At 37.0% G+C, this 22051-nt stretch overlaps 1 protein-coding gene across 1 annotated transcript in view; it reads right to left on the bottom strand.

The window, feature by feature from the left end:
* The window catches only part of LOC135079842 (sodium/potassium/calcium exchanger Nckx30C), a 111887-nt gene that overhangs the window by 4735 nt on the left and 85101 nt on the right, over positions 1 to 22051 (bottom strand). Inside the window, exons 4-6 of the mRNA XM_063974457.1 lie at positions 14241 to 14437; positions 5305 to 5443; positions 4793 to 5045 (exon numbers count right to left, since the gene is read on the bottom strand). Coding sequence (XP_063830527.1) covers positions 4793 to 5045; positions 5305 to 5443; positions 14241 to 14437 — 589 coding nt within the window. The remainder of the gene's footprint in view (positions 1 to 4792; positions 5046 to 5304; positions 5444 to 14240; positions 14438 to 22051) is intronic.

Here is a 22051-nt window from a genome sequence, read left to right as displayed (position 1 = left end):
TAATTCGAAAGGCCTTGGCCCAAATGTTGGGTCATACGAAATGCCAGTTTAGTACAGAGGAAAAAAGTTAAGAAACAGTTCTTCATGCTACGAAAATATCGGAATCGAATGCTTTTCCGCTGGACATGCTTTTCTATACTATTTTCTTTGCCTAAGGGTAATAGCAGTTTAAAGACTGATCGATTGAGACCGAACTCGTTAGGCCATTAGCCCATTATGATGTTATTGAGCTAGTTATTCTATTTTCCTAGAAGTAATTTCATGGGCTACTAGTATTTCGATCTATAGGCATAGAATATTCAATCATTTTGTGAATGTGGCACCGTTTATAAATATTCTTCCTTATCATGATTCAAAAAAATACCCCTAGGCCACACACATTTTGATAACATTCGGGCGACAGCGGAGCGAACTCCTTGCGACTATACAAAAAAGCACTCATAACGCGAATCTTTGAGTTATGTGTGGTAAGAAGAGTCTCTGAATAATCAAGGCAAATTTTTAATCCAGTCAAATCAAGCTTTGGTAGCTCCTCTTAATCCGCAATCCGAGGATATTCCAGATTAAGTTTCGTTATAAAAACCGGCTAATACAGCGCATTGGAAGCTGCAAGTTTGGTTAACTAAGTCGGTAGCAAATAGCAAACCAACCGGTAATACTTTCAAGGACCAACCGCATCCTTTGCCAATGCAAAACCGAATTTATCAGTGTTAAGACCGACTGTAGGAGAACAGCCAGTACACATTAAAATGTGTATATAAAAAGGTTGAATGATAGAAACAATATTTTTTGGATCTTCATCGAGTGATGAAGAGCCAATCATTAAAACAAAAATATTAATAAAGTTAGTTACTAAATGGGTTATAAATATCCTGGGTTATTTCCTCAACTAGCTACCCACCCCGGCTTTGCACGCGTACAAATTATACTCTATCTATCACTCTATCTATTGCTGAAAGCTATATTAAAATCCGTTGCGTAGTTTAAAAGATATAAGCGAACAAACCGCGGGAGCGACTTTGTTTTATCCTATGTAATGAAGATTATCTCATTGATACTAAAAATACTAAAAAATTTAGAAATACAAAATTTTTGCTAGCAAAGATACAAGTAGAGAACAATAGCTGCACAAACTGGCCGCTGTCTTTTGCCTGCTACATAAGCTTACTTGAAAACTATGGACGACTTCGCCAAACACTCTCGACAGGGGATTTCGGACTTTACCTAAAGGGATTTGGGTTGCTTATCGCTTGTTTGCGGGTTTATCGACCGTCCACAGACCGACGAATAGTCCAGACGCGAATGAAATTCCGTAGAATTCTTGCGAATGCAGAATGCGGTGCATCACAATTGTCAAAATTGAACTCGGATTGGTGCAGTGCGAAAGGGGGAAATGTAATATGGAGAAGACACTTTGGTAAATATTTAAAACGACTTCCCTTGGCCGTTTTCCTGGATTTCTTGTTTTGGCTCGGAGTAAGGATGCTGCCAAATGTAAGAGTATATTAAAGCTTTTAGGAATAAAGGAATGAAGATACTTAGCGAGATGCTACGGAAAATACAAATACATACAGATATTTTTTTTGCATTTAATGCTGTTGCACTTTTAGGCTGAGTTGCACCACCTAACTTTGACAGTAACTATGACGTTAACCGGTGTTTTTATATGGAGTATGACAGATTTTTGACGTTTGTCAAAGGTAAAGTAAGATGGTGCAACCTAGCCTTAGAGTTCACTATCTTTTCGTCAGACAGAACTTATTCATTATCGTAATAATAATATGAAAATAAATTATAGATACTTATTCCTGAGATATTCAAAATAAGCCATTTCTAGAAGTTCTTTGAACCACCTCAATTTTATTTCTACCTTCGCATTATTATGGATATACAGTCTCTTCGAGTCCCGCCAAATCCAGTTTAAGGAGCATTTACCCCTCAGATTACCTCGCTAACAAAACGAAAACCGAATCACGACTCTACACATTCTCAAGCAAAGCACACCAGTACAAATGTCGCGAATAACTTTATTTATGTTACCACGGACTTTTATTTCCATGATACATTGCAAACGATGCCGTGCCAAACGATTTAGAACTCAAACTCCACCAAATAAGGTGCTCTGTATTGCGGTGTATATCAGCAATCGATACGCGTTTTTGTTACAGATTTATATGGTACAGTAATGGTAGGAGTGCCGTATTTTTCACCTTCAGGCTTTGGGTATAAGGATGGAATGTAATTTGTTTATGTGCCGCCGGCTGTATTGTTAAAATCTGGGTAGGTTGCGCGATCTCTATTCAATGACATAGAGATATGTCCCGCGAAATTCTTGGTGCGTTGATGGAATGTCCCGGCAAATTGCTGTCTCAAAGTGTCTCCAACAAATGTATCGCTTGTGGAAGGGTTATGCCTCCATATCAAAGAGGATTACGTTAGGTAAATATATTCCCCAATTTATGTACCAAGGCTGAAGGTTTTGGATGTAAATTCAAGTACATTTATGTAAATAGAGAACTACAATAATGCCACAAAATTTCTATCGTTTGAATTGTAAATGATTGACATAGTAAATCAGTCAGATTGCAGCTTAACTTACCGTCTGGACCATACTTGTTATTATTTTCAAACAATAAAGTTAATTCAAACCAAATTCAAATGTTTAATTGAGAAAGAGATTTAAGTGTCTCATCTGAAAATCTAATCCAGGACTACCGGATAGAGTGTCCAAATCTAACCAAAAGACTATAGAGACAGTCAACGCTTATTATTATTTGTAAAATTATTGCTGTTATAAAGCAACTATTTACTTTAAAATTCTCAAAACTCATCAAGAATTACCAGCAACATACATTTTACCAATCCGAATACTAAAAATATTCCAAAAGCACTAACTTTCAGCCAACTGTAACCCCGAACTTCAGCCATCCATAACGATGCAACCGAGAATCCTATAAATACAAAACTCGCAAACGTCAGCCAACTTGCGGGAACACCGATCAAGATGTTGAAAGATTCCATTAAAGTTTAAGACCGTGAGCAAGGGTGTCGGTAGGGCTTGAAAAGGTCAAGACCGTGGCAGGCTCAGGGTCGTGGCTGAAGCTCGATGTGTATTGTTATCTTGTTTGTAATCAATCTAACCTATTTAGTCTGAATTAAGTAGAACCTGTCCCAACAGGTCCGTCAAGAAAGTCAGAAGTTAATTCAAGTCACATTTAAAGTATGTTTGAAACGCAAAATTCACAACTTATATCACATCGTTAAATGTCTTTCACTGCAGCTGCTTATTCTTAACACAGGCCTACATTAATGTCACGAAAAAGTTGGTCACACGTGAAGATACAGTGAAGAAAATTGTTTACGTTGAGATATTAGATAACGCTTTCATTTCTTCCTAAATAAAAGTCACATTATCCTAAGCCACAATTCCAGAATTGAAAGTCAACACACTTGAAGACGATCTGGAACGAATTTAAAAACAATTTGTACATCTGAACTGTATATCGCTATATTTTAAAAGTCCCCAACAAAAAGGGAATTATTTAGAGAAGGTATCTTACAGAGCGCCATTTTCTTTTGGCATGTCTCCAGCTTGGTGTAGTATTTAAGGTACCATTTTGCGTTACTTAAGATTCTGCGAGTGCTACGAACTTCGTATCTACTAACTGTAGCAAAACCGAAATATATTAAATTGTTGTAACGCTACGCCGTCTAAACCACAAACTGCTGTATTTTACAGTCTGTGGTAGGAGCTAAAGTTTTATCTAAAAGTTTTAAGTAACAGGGCTGTTTGAGTAAACTAAAACTACGAGTAACATTACTAGATTGGGACTTAAGGACCTTTGCGGTGCGGACTTCATAGTTTATGGGGAAATTATGTGATTTATAGTCGACTAAATATTAAGAATATTTCACTGGAGAATTCGTAAACTACAGTTAAAGGAACAACATAATACTGTGAAGTAAAAATTTCTATGAAGTATTTGGACGAAGTTGAATGAAAGATCATAGAAATGACAGAAAGCTCACAACACATATTAATAAGAACTCGTCTAAAATAAGACGAGTTAGAGCATTTTCCAAAGCTAATGTGAACACAATGGACAACCAAAAGCAAAATGCTAGTGTGAATTTACAGGTAAAAAAGAGAATGACAAAGATAAATGAAGAAAGCAACGTTCAGTGTACAATGAACTTAAGTTGAGACTGTCTCAGGCAGAAATACGAGCATTTTGAGTCGGCAGAAAGACATGATTGATGTCTCCACCGTATCTCGACATTGAAATAATATGTGCGTTTATGAACGTCGGAAACGCTACGAAAAACGTTGTGAAAACTTGGATTTCAGTTTCAGTCATCATTAACGTTCTATGAATATTATAGCCACTCGATTTAGATTTGTTATCTTTAATGGCAATGGAAAAGAATGTTGCGATCATTGAATGAATACTTTAGTCGATTTTTGACAAAAGTTGTCTTTTTGGGGACAAAATCCTTCCGGTGGGGTCTGTATTTTTATGATGTTCATACCTATTTGGTGATACGCCAAAATATACTCTTGGCAAGGTCTTTGCTATATTATGGTATGAGACCGATTTGTTTTCTCTTGTATCTTGATTCGCTGGTACAGTCAGCGTCAAATAGTTCGTGACACCCAAAGTTACCAAAAAGTACGCAACACGTCATCTTTGTTACAATTGGGATAAGTTTGTGTTGTCAACTTTTGGCCACTTTTCGTGTCACTATTTGACGCTGAATGTACTTGGGCTACGGAAAAACAAATGACACTCACCCAACAGTAACATCAAAAATATTGCTGCCGACTGAGCTCGAGACGGCCATGTCGCCGAAACCCTTTCTTGCGACGATGACCGACGTGATGAGGTCTGGCACCGACGTCCCCGCTGCTAGCAGGGTCAGCCCCATGACCTCTGGAGGAATGGCGGCCGTGGCACCAGCCACGTTGGCCCACCACACCATAAGGTACGAGAAAAACGCTATCCAAACTATTGACCCTATAAATGTTATAGGGAATAGGTTCTTCCCTGGAACAAAAGGGTAGGATTAAGTAAAATATTCAGTTTTAGGGACTATAAAAGGCGTTATAGGCTTCATTGCTACACTCTTCCTCTTCACAGGACTGTTTTAGTTGTACAGATTTACTGGTACAATTGAACTCATATTTGTAGTTTTACACCATATTTCTTCGTGGTAAGTCTCAAGTACTTCAGTTTACTACAAAATTTCAAATAGATTTTTAGCCTTAAACCAAAGATACAAAGTTCAAAATAAAAAACAACTTACCCCTCGGAGTCCGCGTGTCCGGGAGGGTGATCCATAGTGGGAAGACAATTGGCGCGACTAACAAGTACGTCACTCGCTTGCGGAACCCTGAAGGCCACGACATATCTAAAGGCGTCGTGTCGTCCTCCAGATCTCCTATCTGGAAAAGGAAATAAGGAAATTGAGGAAAAAGATCCTTAGTGCGTTTTTCCTGTGACGAGTGCCAGTAACATCGGGACAACAACGGATAACATGTATGAAAGAATGAAATTCGGGGCAGCCTGTATGCGGACGAGATCCGCACGCGTGGCGGAATCCGCATCACCGGAAAAAGGCACTTATTATGTTCCTAGCAGACCTAGGAATATCATAATATAAAAAAATTGTAAAAGAACCCCTTGCTTTTTTTTTGCCAGCAATGTGGTTGTATAAGTTTGGTGGACCGACGATCTAGTGAAGTGAAGGTCGCAGGAAGTACCTGGATGTAGGCAGCGTGCCGGTGGTGTCGCGGAAGTCTAAGGCTACGGCCGGATACTCGCGACACCCCCACGGAACGCCGCGGAGGTTTTAGTGGGTTTATACCCCGTCCTTTTCAGGACGGAACAGCGCCCGGAGTCCCACACACCACCCTGTCCGCCGACAGTAGTGACGGTGCGCAAAGAATTTCCTCCGCGACAAAAAAAAATGTGGGCAGCGTAGAACCAGCCATTGTGGAAATTCCTTGGGGGAGTCCTATGTCCAGCAGTGGCGTGAACATCTTTTGGCTTAAAACAAATTGACAAACGAGGTACCATATCATATTCTGAAACGGGTAACTACTCGTAGATAAAAAGTACCCTAGTTTTTTTATTATTACAATCAAAGGTTTTGCCAAATGAAGATAGAATTACTAAGATACTCCATTGCGTCCCAAAGTCACCAATGCCAAATACGGATAACCGCAGAACGAAACCTCTCGGTCAGCCGAAAAGGAAATTACCTCTAGAATTCCAGCAAAAAGTTGCATTCCAGAAAAGAATTTCCTCTTTTGTCGCACCACAAATCAGAAATAAAAAAGAAAAAAAGAAAATCGTTTCCAGTAAAAATAGATGGGGCGCTCCCTGCGTTCGTAAGTTCGCAAACGTCTGCGGTTTTAAATGGGCCTGCGTTCGCTTGACTTTAGCTTTTATGGAATGTGCATTGTGTTTTTTTACTGACTTTAAATATTTTTATAGCCTCAACACGAATTTTGTTATTGGTATTGAAGGGTATTTTACATAAGCTTTTGTAATCTTGGAAGGAGAAATAATATTCAAGACTGTCATGAATGTTTTAAGAAGCCCAGAGTTTTAGTTATTCTTTAGGTCTATTATCTTTTTATCATAACTGCAGTAAAATTAGAAGTACCTTAACTCAATTTGTTTGACACTTATGCTATTAAAATTTGATAAATCTTAGGATTTATTGGAATATCTTAAGCTTTAGCGTAGTTTGGGCATTTACAGTAACATAAAAGCTTTTTGTAAAGCCATAACTAATTTTCTTTTCGTTAATAACTGGAATTTTATTTTGTATTCGCAATATCATGCATTACGGAATCAAATTTTTGGACGGCATTCGTTTCAATATAAATACAAATCCGTGCCCTTACTGGCCTAAATACTGAATTACAGAAAGAACATAAACGATTTTTTACGATTTCCCAACTACCACTTCAGTTTACTTATTCCACGAATTTAACCGGTACATTCAAATTAACTGCCGCGGTTAGTTGTTAAGCTATAAACCGACCAATTACAGGAGTGGGTCACCTCTTACCCTCCGACATAAACTTGCTAACCTTTCATTTAGAGGGTTTTTACTGACTTTTTATTGTATGGCAGCTAGATTAACATTCACGGTACATGTTTATGGAAGACGTTCGTAAAAAAGACACCCATAAATCAAGTTTGACCTCGTATATTGTGATCCTAGATTTCCCCAGACTCTAGCGAGTCCCGCAAGTATTTGTAGTCGTACCCCGTTTTTGTTCCATAGATCTTGAGTCGTGTTTTCGAAGAAAAAGTGAGATTAATCGTTTCAACGGATACTGGAAAAGAATAGAAGTAGTTTTCCACCCAAACTCTGGTTTAAGATTGAAAATTATGGACGTGGAAGGTTTTTAAAAGTTATTTAATTGTGTGTGTTCAAATATTGGGACTGGGTGGGACGTCCACCCACAAGGTGGACCGACGACATCATAAAGGTAGCAGGAAAGCGCTGGACGCAAGCCGCTACCAACCGGGTAACATGGAAAGCATTGGGGGAGGCCTATGTTCAGCAGTGGACGTCCTATGGCTGAGATGATGATGTTGATGATGATGATGTACAAAAATTATTTAAAATGTACCTACTTACCTACCTAATATCAATTCAAAAGACAAAAATGTTTTAAATGAATTGTGAGTATTTGGTAAAATAATGATTTAATTTGGACACAATTTTATCTAATTAGTGTCCTCTGTTACAAAATTGAATAATGATTCAGTAGGACGTAATAAAATGGAATTTAATATTGTTATTTTAAAGCTAAGAATCTGTTTTTCAGACTAATGTTGGAAGGGATGAGCAGAACAAGTTGAGGAACTTTGAAGGATCTTTCTATTAATTTTTCGTGCATTATCTACGAGTTATTGGCGTTGTAGAACAAATAGTGTGTGTAGAGGAGATTTTTCGCTTTTTCTTCGATGTATTTTTCTTGTTTCAATACTCTTCAGCAACAATATGGATTAATGTATCGAACTTGAGTCATTAGTGATAATGGATACTTGTTGCTAATAGTATTAGTTCATGATATAATAAACTGTATTTTATTATGAACCAAATATATTTTTTGACATAAATAATGACTGTAAATATGTAATGGCCCTTTTCAAGTCAACAATTTAGGTGATATAGTTAGTTCTTGCAACTCAAGGCGAGTGAGCTTTAATAGGGATGTTTCCTGGGTCAAAAAGCAAGAGTTTTAATTAGTCCGTCAGTTAACTTATAAAAAAATACTCTACACGTATTTTTCACTTTTTCAAACTAATGAAAATTTAAAGAGATAAAGCGCGCCAAAGTTCATAAGAAGAGGCCCGTGACGTCAATGCGTGCATAAAAGTGCCGCACGTTGTGACGTCGTGCGGAACTTCAACGCACCATAACTATGAAATTATTTGTTAGATTGACAAATAAAAATATACGTGTCCAATATTTTTTGATATTAAACATGACGGACTAAAAAAATTTTTTTAGGAAACTAGCCTTTGAAAAACAAACAGTAGCGAGCCACCACACATGTAAAGCTCACTCTCCTTTGTGCATTGCAACAATTCTACCTAATTTAATTAATTCCGCCCAGAAAACCTCACAGAATACGTCATCATCCATTCTCGTTCAACTAACTTAGTTTTCATCGGGACAAATGGAATGAATGCCTATTACCTAGGGAACACTATTTTCCTTTGCTTAACTTTTAACAGCGTTACCTAGAGTTTTTATGGTTCAAATAGTGACCCTGTCCTTAGGCATAGCTCGGTCGTCAAAGAAAATATTTATAATATTTCTGGTATGAATTTTACTGGACCCACATTCTTAGGATATTTAGGGAAACCTAGCAATAACCTATACCTACTTACTACATAAATATTGGTGTAAGATTTTTGTGTTTAAGTGCTGTGTATCTTACTTTTTGTTCAGAGTGTTTTGTATTAACTGTAGCTAAAATCGCTGATCAATATCAGCACTTATGGTTTATTTTGGTAGAACATTAATTTCTAAATATAGAGTTTTATAAATACATGGGTTAATTCGTTTTCCGTTGAACCTTTGACATTCTTAACGTGCTCGATCTAAATTAAGAGCACGAAACCTTAACGCTGACTGCGCCTAAGCTTTGGTAGCACCGATCAACAGGGCTGTATTATAGGACCAAAAGGGCTCAAGGTTTGAAAATCACAATAACACTTTTTTTCGTTATTAAAATTTTATTAGCGAATTGAGTCGCTTCTCAAACTAAATTTTAAATAAACAACTTGAAAAAATCTAACTGCCTAAGGCGGGACTCGAACCCACGACCTTCCGCTTGCCGGGCGACTGCTCTTCCAAAAAATACTTTTTTTATTTATTGTTAAAGATTTACCAACAACATATTATCATTCATATGCATTATTACATTATAAGGGAGCTAAATTCTAAAAGATACACCTTAACAGGTAAATACAGCAGCATTCAAAGAAAACAAGCTTGTCGACAGAAGAAATAAACTACTAGAAATATTGATATTTTTTTATCCAAAGCTCTTGACCTGCATCTCTCACCAGATGGAAAGTAATGATCAGGCCAAAGCTAGAAGCGAGCTTCACCCGGAATCCTCAACCATTGAGGATATTTCCGTCTTTGGGGCCGTTGGGCCAAGCTTCGAGCACTGCATATTGATGCACAAAATCTAGTTTGATTTCTATGGGACCTATCCCATTAGTTAAATAACGATAAATATTAAATACCAATAGAAAAAATAATAAGTAGTATTATCGTAATAGTAACAGTCGTCAGCTTTATTTCAAAAGAATCATTCGACGAGTTGTACTTTTTTATGCTTAACAAACTTTTAGCAACATTATGCCATGGGCCATAATCACAAGTACCGAATCTACACTAAAATTTGAATCGAATTTTGGACGTGACTTTATAAATGGGCCTGAACCTACCAAATACATCCCTGGACGTCTGTGGGCTCGAGCCTCGGCCACAATAATGAATTCTGGCCTGGCTCCAACAGCCCAAACAATTAATCTTTGAACGCAAGGCCATATTCTGGTAACTTAATACACAATAGCTGATTAATTAGTGTTTGTGTTTGTGTTTTTTTTCTGTATGAAGATATAGGGATGTTGCTTAAGTTTCTCGATAAGTGCTTAAGGTACTGACAACGCAACTCTTGAGGCGGAGTTTTGGACTGACACTGTGTAGGTTTGTTGTCGACACGACAAGAAGAAGATTGTAATTTTGCCTGTTAACTAAACTTTTGGTACTGCTTAAACAAAAGTAGGTAATTGTGAACTGGGTGTAAACAAGATTAGGTAATTAGCTCGGATGAACAAACTTAACTGAACTTAAGACTAGTAAATGTTACAGTATAGAAAGACCATGGATTTATGCATAATATTATAATTATTATTTTTCCCATTATAAGTATTTCAACTCTTTCTATCAATTTCAATAAAATTAAATCTATCACTTTGACACCGAAAACGTTTTCGTGATTAAAATCTAAAAAATCCAAAAAAGCAAATAATTTCAGGAAGATTAGATCCCAAAATTGCAAATTTTACACATGGTTTATAGGCAAATTATTCTATGAAACACGTGAAAATTACTTTGTGACTTTTCAAGCTTTTCCATTAGCATTTAAAATATCTTTGAATGAAAAATGTTTGATATCGATATTAAACTGTGCAAAGGACATCACTAGCCCAAAGTTATAATCTTAATCTTGAGTAAAATTGGGTCCTCACTTGTTTGCGAGTTCGTAATATAAATCACAGTTGTAAAGAAGTAATTTATGTCGCAACGAAATTGTAAAACAAATTGGAAAGCTTCATTTGAAGTTTCTTTTTGTTTGAACTTGAGATTATTTTGGTTTTTACTTAATTATTTATTAAGGACCTTTTATTAGTTAGTGAAATAACTAAAATATTAATTGAAAGCTTTAATTTAACTTTCTTATAGGTCAAAAGCTTGCGTTGTATTTTTAACTGAAGTATTTATTTATATAAAAAGATTTTTGCATACATACATTTGCAGTTACAAAAGGCAAACTTAATGGCAATAAGTATGAAACATTTAAATGTAAAGAAAATCAAGTACTGCGTACCTTTTACCAGGTAGGTATAAAAGCTCTAAAAAGCTCACTTCATCTACTTTAATATTCTCCTTTGATATGATTATTAACAGCAATTTGAACTTGAATCAAACCAAACAACAAAACACACTTGTACCTAAATCTGTTTATTTATGATACATCTTCATTTGTAACTAATTCTATCAATTAGGGAAAAGACTTCCCTTAACGAAGCGATAATTAATTAGTGTTTCAGAAGCAAAGCCTTCAATTAACGGTACCCTGCCAATTAATACTATCTGTCGCGGGTCCCGCAAGACCTCTAATAGTGATTGATGCGCTAAGTACGGGATTAACTAATTTAGACTATTTGAAAATTTACTCTATTCAATTTTGATAACGTCTGTTTTTGCTTATGTGCTTTGTTTCAACGCATCGCGATTTAGACTATTTGAAAATCATTTCATCAATTTAAACTCTACTCAATTTTGATAACGTATGTTTTCGCGTGTGTTTTGTTTAACGTATCACTTTGAGTTTACTGGTGTTATGTAGTATCCCTTTTATTAAGTTTGGAACGGGTTTTGAACGTCGTTTCATAATACGGGCCTTAGATAATGTTGAAACGCAAACAGTTATGAATTTTTTTCATCATAATATTAATTACTTAGCTGTGACGCGTGAAAATGGTGGTATTTTTTCCGAAATTTTTCAGTGATACGTCACTCCTAAGGTCGTAGCAATTTTCATTCGCACCAGTAGTTCCTGAGATTAGGGCGTTCAATCAACCAAACAAACACTAAAAAAACTCTTTAGCTTTTTGATACTAAATGTAGAGTACCTACTCTAATAGAATTGTTATGATTAAGAAGATCTTCTCACTCATCATTATCATCATGATCATCATCATTTCAGCCATAGGACGTCCACTGCTGAACATAGGCCTCCCCCGATGATTTCCACAAGGGCCGGCTCACTCACTCGCTACAGGCTAATTACATATTGGCTCTCAATGATAAACTATGATGTTCTCATTATCACTCACAAGTTGGCGCCACTAGCGTGTAAATCGTGCCAACTGCCGGCCCAAACACGACAGCCTCATCGATTCAATTGTGTTCGCACGTCAATACTGAAGTATCAAAATCATTTCCTTGTCCTCGACCCAATTTATTTTCAATTTACGGTAAAGAAATCCCTTTTTATCGGGGAAACTGTCAGGCTTTCTGTTTACACCCCCATTTAGCAAACCCTGCTGTCACCAGCGGGCTATCAACCCGTTTCAGCCCTCGATACGCACCTGTCAGGTAGAATTGTCAGTTCTGGGCCACAAAAAGGGTGCAGCGTAGCTATTGGCTATACTTTTACATCCAGAATCCAGATGTGACCTAAAGGTCAGTATAAAACTCCATGAAATTTGATCTTCACTTGAAAATCGAATATAAATAAAAATGAATGTTGCTAAGCGCAAAACTCGAAAACGGCTGGCCCAATTCAGCATGTTTTTTTTTTCACAATTAAGGCCCACGGAAGGTTTAAATGGAGAGAAAAAACTTTCTAAGACAGAACCAAATTCAAGTGGGCGAAGCTAGTAGTAAATTTTTATAAAATGAGCACGGGTGAATTTACAGTAAAGCATTTTTATTTTGCACAAAATGGTTGTGCAATTTTTCACTTTTCAATTCCGCTAGATTTACAGCCCAAATAAAAGTTTTGGGTCCCATTAGGGTATAGCATGAAACAGGTACGCTTTGTACGGGCAATAAAATCCCCAATTACTTTATTTCCCTGCACTATCTACTGGGATAAACCAAATAGTTATAATAAAACAGCTTCAAAGTAGTCTGGAAATGCATTGGAATGGAAATTCGACGGCCTTTACACAAAGCGACGATATTGCTACGACGTAGCGCTAACGTCTACGTCGTAGCGTGCGCAGCGCGATAAGATTTTATAGTGCAATTTATAGATTTTACGCGATAAGCCCATTCATTTTGTCTTCTAAAATTATCGTTAAGATTTTATCACGGTGCGCATCCTAGTCCGGCAGGACTTCGAAAAATACTATAGTAAATAGTGATAATAAATACATACTTGGTTTACATGTATGAGTTTGATGTTGCCTCCTATGCATTTAGTTGGCACGTTTAATTAAGTTTCATTGTTGTCAAATTGTTAATTGGGTAAACAACTCAGATTGTTCAAAGTAGATAAATTATAGGTTTTTTTATATTTTCATAAACCGAACCATGACATTTATTTTGGATAAATCGATAAGAGAGAAAAGTGGTTAGATAAAAGTTGTTTGTCTGTAAACTCTTTCGTTAGTAAGCTGAACAGCTAACAGCAGTAACAATATACGTTTCGTACGTTCAATAAATGAAACGTTTCGTATTTTCATCGCGTACGTAAGTCGCATCGTGTAAATCTGCACCAATGTTACCTACTATGATATCTGAACGCCAGCGAGAACTTGTTATCGTATTTATATTTCGAAATCGCTGCAATTTGTACGTTAAATAAAGTTATTTGCATTCTTATTGCACTTGCAGCGGGATCGTCTGCTTTTACAGCTCAAATTAGCCGAGAATATTCAGGCAGTTCGCTGAAATTTCATTGGATTCTGCACTCAAAGATGTATCTAATTTCGTTACATATTTATGGAAATGTAGGATTTATAGAATGAAGATACTGCATTATTGTTTTAAGTTTTGAGGTAGAATTTAGTAATTTAGTTGTAACTACTACTGTAGTAAGTATCTCAAGAGCTTTAGAAATGAAGCCACGTCACCTCTCTGGTCGCCGATTAGCTACACCGCCTTAATTTTAACCGTTGCTATAACTTTAACCGGTGTTATTGTATGGTATTTGATATTTGTTACAGTTAAAGTAATATGGTCGTATCCAGCCTTCCTTTTGACTTCACGAGTGACTTAATAATCTTAGCATCGTTGTGTTTAATGGTCCGATAACTGAATCCGATCCGATCCAATTACATAAATGTAAAATAAAGAGTCAATCATGAAAATGATAAATCCCTATTTCTGCCCATCAAAAAGTGTGAAGAAATCTACCAAAGTTTGTGGCAGCAGAGGAAACTTCACCAAAGACTCACCTCTTCTATAGCATCTAATTGCTTATCCTGAAGGCCACCGTTGGGCAGGTCCAGCGGGGTCTCCTTGGCCTGTGTGGCCGCGGCGGAGTGCCTCGCCGCCGTCGCCCCCGCGCCCCCCGCCGTCGGCCTGGTGGCTTCCAAAAGCACCTTCAACGAGGCAATCGCGTGCAACTGCGTCGCTTTTTCATCGACTTTTCCTGAGGAAAGTCAAGGGTTAAGTAGAGGTTCTTATTAATGGGCGTAAGGGCAGAGTAAATACAAATGAGTAGGTCATCTTCATAGAAACGCACCGAGCGCGGTTTTGGCGCAACACCCCGCTAATCCACGTTAAATTTTTTCAGTGTGTGCGTGCGCGCCGCATACGTATTGGCGCGCTCACATACAAATCGCGCTCGATGCGTTTCTATGAAGATGACCTACTCATATGTATTTAGGGCCAAAGAAGATGCCAATTGGAGTTATTTTGCGATTTACAAAGCGCCTGCTTAGGTTTTTTTCATAATTTTATTTACACACTTGTAAGCTGTGAACAGTGAGTCTAAAATTGTTCCAGTGCTGTAAGTTTACAAAGACATTTGTGATATTTACATACCTAGTTAACTAAGTTATTACAAAGATTTTAAATGATATAATTATTGCAGGTTCGTCTAATAAGGACCAGTTCTTTGCTAATATAATAAGTCAAGTCTTTTAGAAGTAAAACTCATAAAACTCATTTATTTATGCAAGTAGGCTTTTAAAATGCTTTATTACACGTCCCAAAAATGTGTTTAAATAATCAACGTAATGGAACCTATTAGCAAACGGCCCTATATTACACGAACCTCCCTTTACCCCATAAATCCCATTAAACAAAACATAACATTTTCATAGAGATGAAAAAAAAAAAAGTACTGTCATTCTGCCGTTACAAAATTTTCAAATTCCAAAATAAAATATAAACTTAGTGCAAAAAATTACATAATTTTAAAGTAATCAATGCTTATAGTAGGTAACTACTACAAAACAATAAGTATTGCCGTCCATTTAAATAGGTACTAAGTACTGACAATGTTCCATAGTCCCATAAGCGAACTTCAATTTCCAGTCTCAGGGAGAATGCCATTGTCCATCCCTCTTCACTCTTCAAGGGCCGGAAGACACCTAAAGGCGTTCAATTTTCGATATTTCACAGGTAAAAATAGAGCCAAGGTCTATTTCATAATGTCCCGTTCACACAGTTGCAGGCTTGGCTGCCCAAAGGGTTAAGGCGTAGTATCGTAGTTTCTTTGATAAATTCTCTTATTATAGAACTTTCTAAGGCTTTAAATAGATGTTAAATGTCGGTGATGTTACTTTTCCTATTTAGTTTCTTTAGTCCGTACCAATAGGCTTACCAATTTTGTAAGTAACAAGATTGAATTAAACATTAATATGCCGAAGTGAAAAGGAAAAGAGGCACACCACATGGGACACAGGACCGGTCTTTGAGGATCAATTTGGAGGTCTTTGTCCAGCAGTGGACATCGTTGGGTTGGGACGAAGTGAAGGGCAATTCGGGCTCAGACCTTGTTTTAGAATTTTATTGAATGTGTCAATAAATAAATCCTACTAATATTAAATGCGAAAGTTTGTGTGGATGTCTGGATGCTTGTTACTCTTTCACGCAAAAACCACTGAACGGATTTTGATGAAACTTTACAGTATTATTATTTATAACCCAGAATAATATTCCCCACGACACTACTGGTAGTGTGGTTTGGTAGTGCGGTGGGTCAGAAGGGAATAAATAGGCTATAATTTTTTATTTATCTTTATTAAAGAAACATACAGCCTTGTTTGACACATGCAGCTTAAAATTAAGTGGGTTATACATTGGCCTTATATGACGATTTGTGACAAACTAAATTTCACGCGGTAGAAGCCGCGGGCAAAAGCTAGTGTCTCATAAAATTCGCCCAACTCCTTTCATTTCAAACACGTTGCGCCACTACCCCACGCGGTCAAATACCGTTCATGCTAGAACTACTTGGCTGTGAAACATCCGAATTCAACACTACTGCGGTTTGCAAAAAGTTTCGCTTTTCAAAAGTTATTTCATTTCGGCACGATATTACACTCTGGAGTTTTTATTAACCGAACTCGGTTTTGTAACTACTCAGAACATATGGTGGAAATAGTCAAGTTTAGTGCCTAAGTGGTAAAGGTTTTATTGATGAAAATGCAGATATTATGCAGTACGAGTACTTGAAATGAATTGGATCATTGCAAAAAAAACTTAAGAGCTCACAACCAAACATGGCTATACTCGTATTGGTATTCAAACAAAAACAGAATCTGTGCTTGAGTTGGAATCGAATTTTTAGTAAATTCCATTAGGTATGTGTCTCATACTTGAATTTCATGATGCCATTTCTAGAGTTTCAAATCATAGTTGGCTTAAAATTCTTGGATGGCTTAAACATGGAGTGCAGGTGCGGTTTTGTTCCCCAGTCGATGAAGCACCTGATGTCGTGCCCTGCGTGCCCAAGCAACTGCGCTCAGGAGGATTTGATGAGTGCTGCTGACAACGTCACTCTTGTGGCGGAGTTTTGGGCTGACACTGTGTAGGTTTGTTGTCGACACGAAAAGAAGAAGAAGAAATCATAGTACTTTGAGATAGCCTTCTAACTTCTGTACCCCCAGTGAAAAGGGATCTAACTCGACTTAGATCAAAATTGACTTTATAACATAATGTGAATCTCTGAAAAATTAGCTATTTTTGTATCTAATCGGTATGTTTCTACGACGTATAGAGACGAAAATAATTTTGTGCCTAATGATACAAGTAAGGCTTTGTGAACCAATTTTGAGTTTTCTTTCGTGTATATTGATACATGTCTACTTTTAACAAAGTGTACCGGAGGCTTCTTTCACTTTTTTATTGTGTCAAGAGGTATGACTCGTGTTACTACTTTTTACACGATTGAAGTTGTTCAGATTGAATTTGTGATTAACAATATAAGATGACTCATATTAATATACACAAAAAAAACTATGTATTGTTGGTTGGTGAAAAAGAATGTAACTTAATTTATAGCACTAAAAGTAAAAGACAAAAGATTATTTATTTTGTGTATAATGATTCAATTAGACTAATACCATTAACCACAAAAGTTTCGTACGTGTGTTAAATGTTATAAGTTACTTAGATCAAAAACATTTGAAAATCGCATCTAATAATTTGGGTAATTATTTGGTGTAAAATGATATAACTTAGCCCAAACGTCAGATTAAAGGAAAAAATAATGTCGTAGTTTATAAATCAAAGAACTTTAGTTCATAGTTCTAATAAATAATGGTGAACATCTACTAGTAAAACATATAATTGAATTCATAGTGCCTAACCTTGTCAATAAAAGTACTTAATAAGTGCATTATCGAATTTACAAGAGCTCCAACTACCCGAACTCTTTATAAACAAAACTCATCACCCTTGACAACAAATTGAACTGGGCGAGTCATGTCGAGAACAAAATAAAAATGGCCTGTATAGCATTCCATCAGTGCAAGAGACTCATTGGTAGTAGATGAGGTCTCAACCCAAAGATAACACTTTGGCTCTACACGTCGCGTCGGTTATATGGCCCTCTTACACATATTATTATGGATCACTTGTGTGGTGGCACAGAACACAACTATCCACAGCAAGATCAAAACTCCAAAACCTGCAACGCCTAGTAAGCATAGCGGCCACTAGTTGTATGAGAACCACTCCATCGACATCACTTGAGTACCTTCTGAATCTTAGATCCCTAAGGATCTAAACCTCATCATTCAGGAGGAAGCCCAAGCAGCCGCTCTAAGACTTACGCTCTAAGGCTTAAGAACGGCATGTAGAAGCAAAACAAGGAGACAGGACATTCCACGATCCTGCACAAAACCCTAATAAAAGAAATACTGCTCACCGAGGCACCCATCGACAGAATTCCCTGTGTTCACATCTTCGACTGGAGATATAATATCCAACTTACAGCGGAAACGCAAGATTGCTCTGGAATCAATGAAGTTAGGATTTACACTGACGGCTCCAAAACCCAAAAAGGTACGGAAGCTGGTGTCTTCTCGAATTACCTAAATATACTAAGGATATCAACATCACTAGATAAACACAATACAATTTTCCAAGCAGAATGCAATCAGAGCAGCACAGGCGGTTGCAACCATAGACATCCGAGGTCTGAATATAAAAATAATCTCAGATAGTGCATGCAATACAAAGCAACTTAATATACTACATTATAATACTTATATTGGAATGCCATGACGCGCTCCTAAGTCATTGTAGACGCAAATGGCGTTACCCTGCTCTCCTGAAGTGGATCAAAGGGCACAGTAACTCCTTGAGCAACGACGCAGCAGATGAACTGGACAGAAGGGGATCATACACGACGGTATTTGGTCCGGAACAATTATAATGCCAATACCATAAGCGCAGATCAAGACCTGGCTGCGCTCCAAAATAGAAAAATAACACGACACAGAATGGAAAGATTGTAAAAGATGCAGGCAAACAAAAGATGCAGTTGTGGATATATCGAAAAAGTTCTCCCGCAGCCTCATAAGACTAAACAGGGACAACATCCGCAAGGTTCTAAGTGTAATAACAGGTATGTTAAACAAACACCTACACAATATAGCTGTTACAGACAGCCTACTGTGCAGAAGATGCATGGAGGCAGAAGAAAAACCGCAGCACGTACACAAGGAGTGCAGAAGCGTAGCAGATTAACAAGTTTAAATTCTCCAATCACCAGCGTCGCTGCAGAAGGCCTGTAGGGACCTAGATAGGCTGCTGCTACCTGGGGGGATCTGGAGCGGTTGGAATAGGAAGATAAACTACAAATAGCGCACAATGGTCTAATCAAGAGGCTAAGTGCAATATTCGATTGCCCTGAAAAACTAACTACGAAGTCCTTATGAATGGATACTACGTATGTATAAAGTAAATAATTATGTAAATGGCATGTGTTGCTGGACTTTATCTGCTTAGCTCGCAAGTATAACATGTCTTGTTAATTCATGTCTCTATTGATTTAAGAAGATTCCCGCCTTAGGCAGTTCGATTTTTTCAACTTATTTATGATTTAAGAAGAGGCTGACAAGGGTGGCTAAATTTCTTGCGCTGCTTCTTCTCAGCACTGGCCCATTTATGTCCCAAAATAATTGTAGGGTTCAAGTAATACTAGGACGTGTTAAAGGGCTTTTTAAAAGCCTCTTTGTTGAAAACAAATGCATTTTATGACTTTACTTTTATATTATCCTTCTGTAACCAAAAGGCAATCAATATAGCTTGACATCACCATCTCTGGTACAGGGTTTGATTCCTAATAGGGTAATTGTAGAAAACAAACTTTTCTCTGTCTCCTGTCTAATTAGTTGATGTGAAACCATTGTTGTTTCTGGTCTTTACTACACAATTGCTTCAGCTATACTTACTTTAAAATAGGAGATAATGTATGTGATTTAGGCCGATATCATTCATGTTATATGGTGTAATAATTAATAAAATAGTAGTTTCAGATCAGAATAAACATTTAAGGAGTAAATAATTAGAATTCAGTCTCAAATTCTAGCCTTATTCCTTTACAGTCGCCACTTATATCACTTTACACATAATTATTAGGATACTTAGATCGCTATTATGTTAGTTAGATCAGTTTACACATTTATTTTATCATCAAAAAATTGGTGTATATTGATATAAGTAACAATTTTTGGACTATTTACCCTAAATAACCTGAAATAATGATTCCTCATAGTGTAATTACTTATGTTTGTTTTACAACTTTTTCTAAAATTGAAGAAACAAAAAATTATCGACAGAAATGGCGTAAAATGTATCACTTTACACTTGTTAGCGGGTGGTCAATTCAGTGTGGTGTAAAATGATTTATGTCCCATTACATCACTTTACACGAATGTAAAGTTGTCGTGCATGGTGATATAACTGTGTTTTTATTTATTTACGAAAAAACCACATGCTATATTTCCCAAACTGGCACACTGCCTAATTATATCTAACATTACCTTTCACCTAAAAAATATTTCACCAAGTTATCTCTAATAGTGATGAAGCAGGATTTTTTTTAACTTCAAATGCGATTTCCCAAAAATCACCATTTTCGACTTAACTCCCTTTTCACTGGGGGTACAGACTTGTCAGAATCTGCAAAACGCGCCTCGTTCGTGCTATCTTTCTTACCCAAGAAGATAATGGAACATTTCTAGTTAATGTATTCTTTGACCTGATAAACTGTTGTTCACCAAAAATAGGTCGGCGAAGTAAGTCGTGAGCAATGCAAGCTCGGACGCACGTTAAGCTTAACACTGTGGCACTTTATGTAGTAGGCAATTGGGGCTGTTTTGCAACAAATGTGAAGGCTGATGTGCTCTACATCGCAATGCGAGTATGGTTCGGCCTACTTCGAGTTCGCTGCTTTTAAATTAATTTTGTTGGGCGCGTGTCAGATGGTTAGTTGACGAGTTCTCGGGACCGCCACAATGAACTATCGCCCGTATTCACTAATTCACAAACGATGCTTGCTTGAAGAAGAAGTCACGACAGCCGAACGGTGAAGGGGTCGGACTGGCCGACTCGTGATCCGGGGAACGCGGGTTCGGTCCCCGCCGCCGCTCGACTATTGTGGTGAGCTCACTCGTGATACAAGCATATTGAGCTTAGTACGAGGGGCTAACGGGACATTAGTATTTTGTGTAATAAAAAATTACTAATAATCTTTAAAAATAATACGTACAGCTGAATAGAGCTTCGTGATTGGTTCGTGTGTCACCCTGTGCGTCCACGCGCACTGTGAGACCTCATAGTAAATTGTGAATTTCAGATCTAGATGGTCTAGCTAGATTGTTCCGACTTGAGTCTAGCAAAATGAGTCAAGAAAAAGCTGAGCTTTGCAAGCATATCCCCGTTTCGTGAAATGGTTTTCATCTTTGGAATAGACGTGACCATTTTGTGAAATTACGTTACGCTTTACAAGAAAGGTAAAATGATATTCAAGTTTTCTTCCAGCTTGTCTGGATCAGGCAGGACTAATTTGTAATCTACTTTAAAAATATTTTTTAAGAAATGACATAATTACAAAACTTTGGGATACCTAAGCAGTGGAAACGGACAGACATTTTTGTTTATTTACTTGATGTATTTTTAATTATGTTAATTGTGTTAGCCTTCCTGACAAAAATAAATTAAAACCTCTGGAGAACCATTTGTAACACTGACGTCCAAAAATAGGGTAATTTTCAGAACTAGTACTTAGTTTCAGCTTTCAGTGAAAGTTCTTTCAGAAGTGAATAATTAAACATAGAAAGAGCTTTTAAAAACAGTAATTTCTAGTCATTAATCTCTACAATTTTAGTAAGTACTTGACTTATAGAAGTCTGACTACAAGCTTTCGTTCAACTGTCAATAAAAACGTTTTTTGTTATAATTGTGTATGATGATGTATTTTGTACTTATTCCTACGAAAAAATTAAAGAACCCGATACTCTATGTACCTACTCCACTGTGATGAAGGACTTGCAAATATTAACATCACAATAAAGGCAGTCTTATCTGCCTAATAGCTTCATAAAAAGAGAATCTTTTCATAATACCGCTTAAAATGGTAATCATCCCTTTGTATGATCCTTCAGGACTGAAGGATTGCGGTTATAAGTTAAAATTTTGACAAAATCTTTGTAAAGAAATTCGTCGATTTGAATCTTCTAACTTTTACAAGTCTGGTATTTTACGTATGATGCTGATAGGACTATTGGTAAGATACTTTAAGTAA

Source organism: Ostrinia nubilalis, chromosome 17, assembly GCF_963855985.1.
Source record: "Ostrinia nubilalis chromosome 17, ilOstNubi1.1, whole genome shotgun sequence".
In the NCBI taxonomy this organism is placed as follows: Eukaryota; Metazoa; Arthropoda; class Insecta; order Lepidoptera; family Crambidae; genus Ostrinia; species Ostrinia nubilalis.
This window is presented reverse-complemented; position numbering and strand designations above follow the sequence as displayed.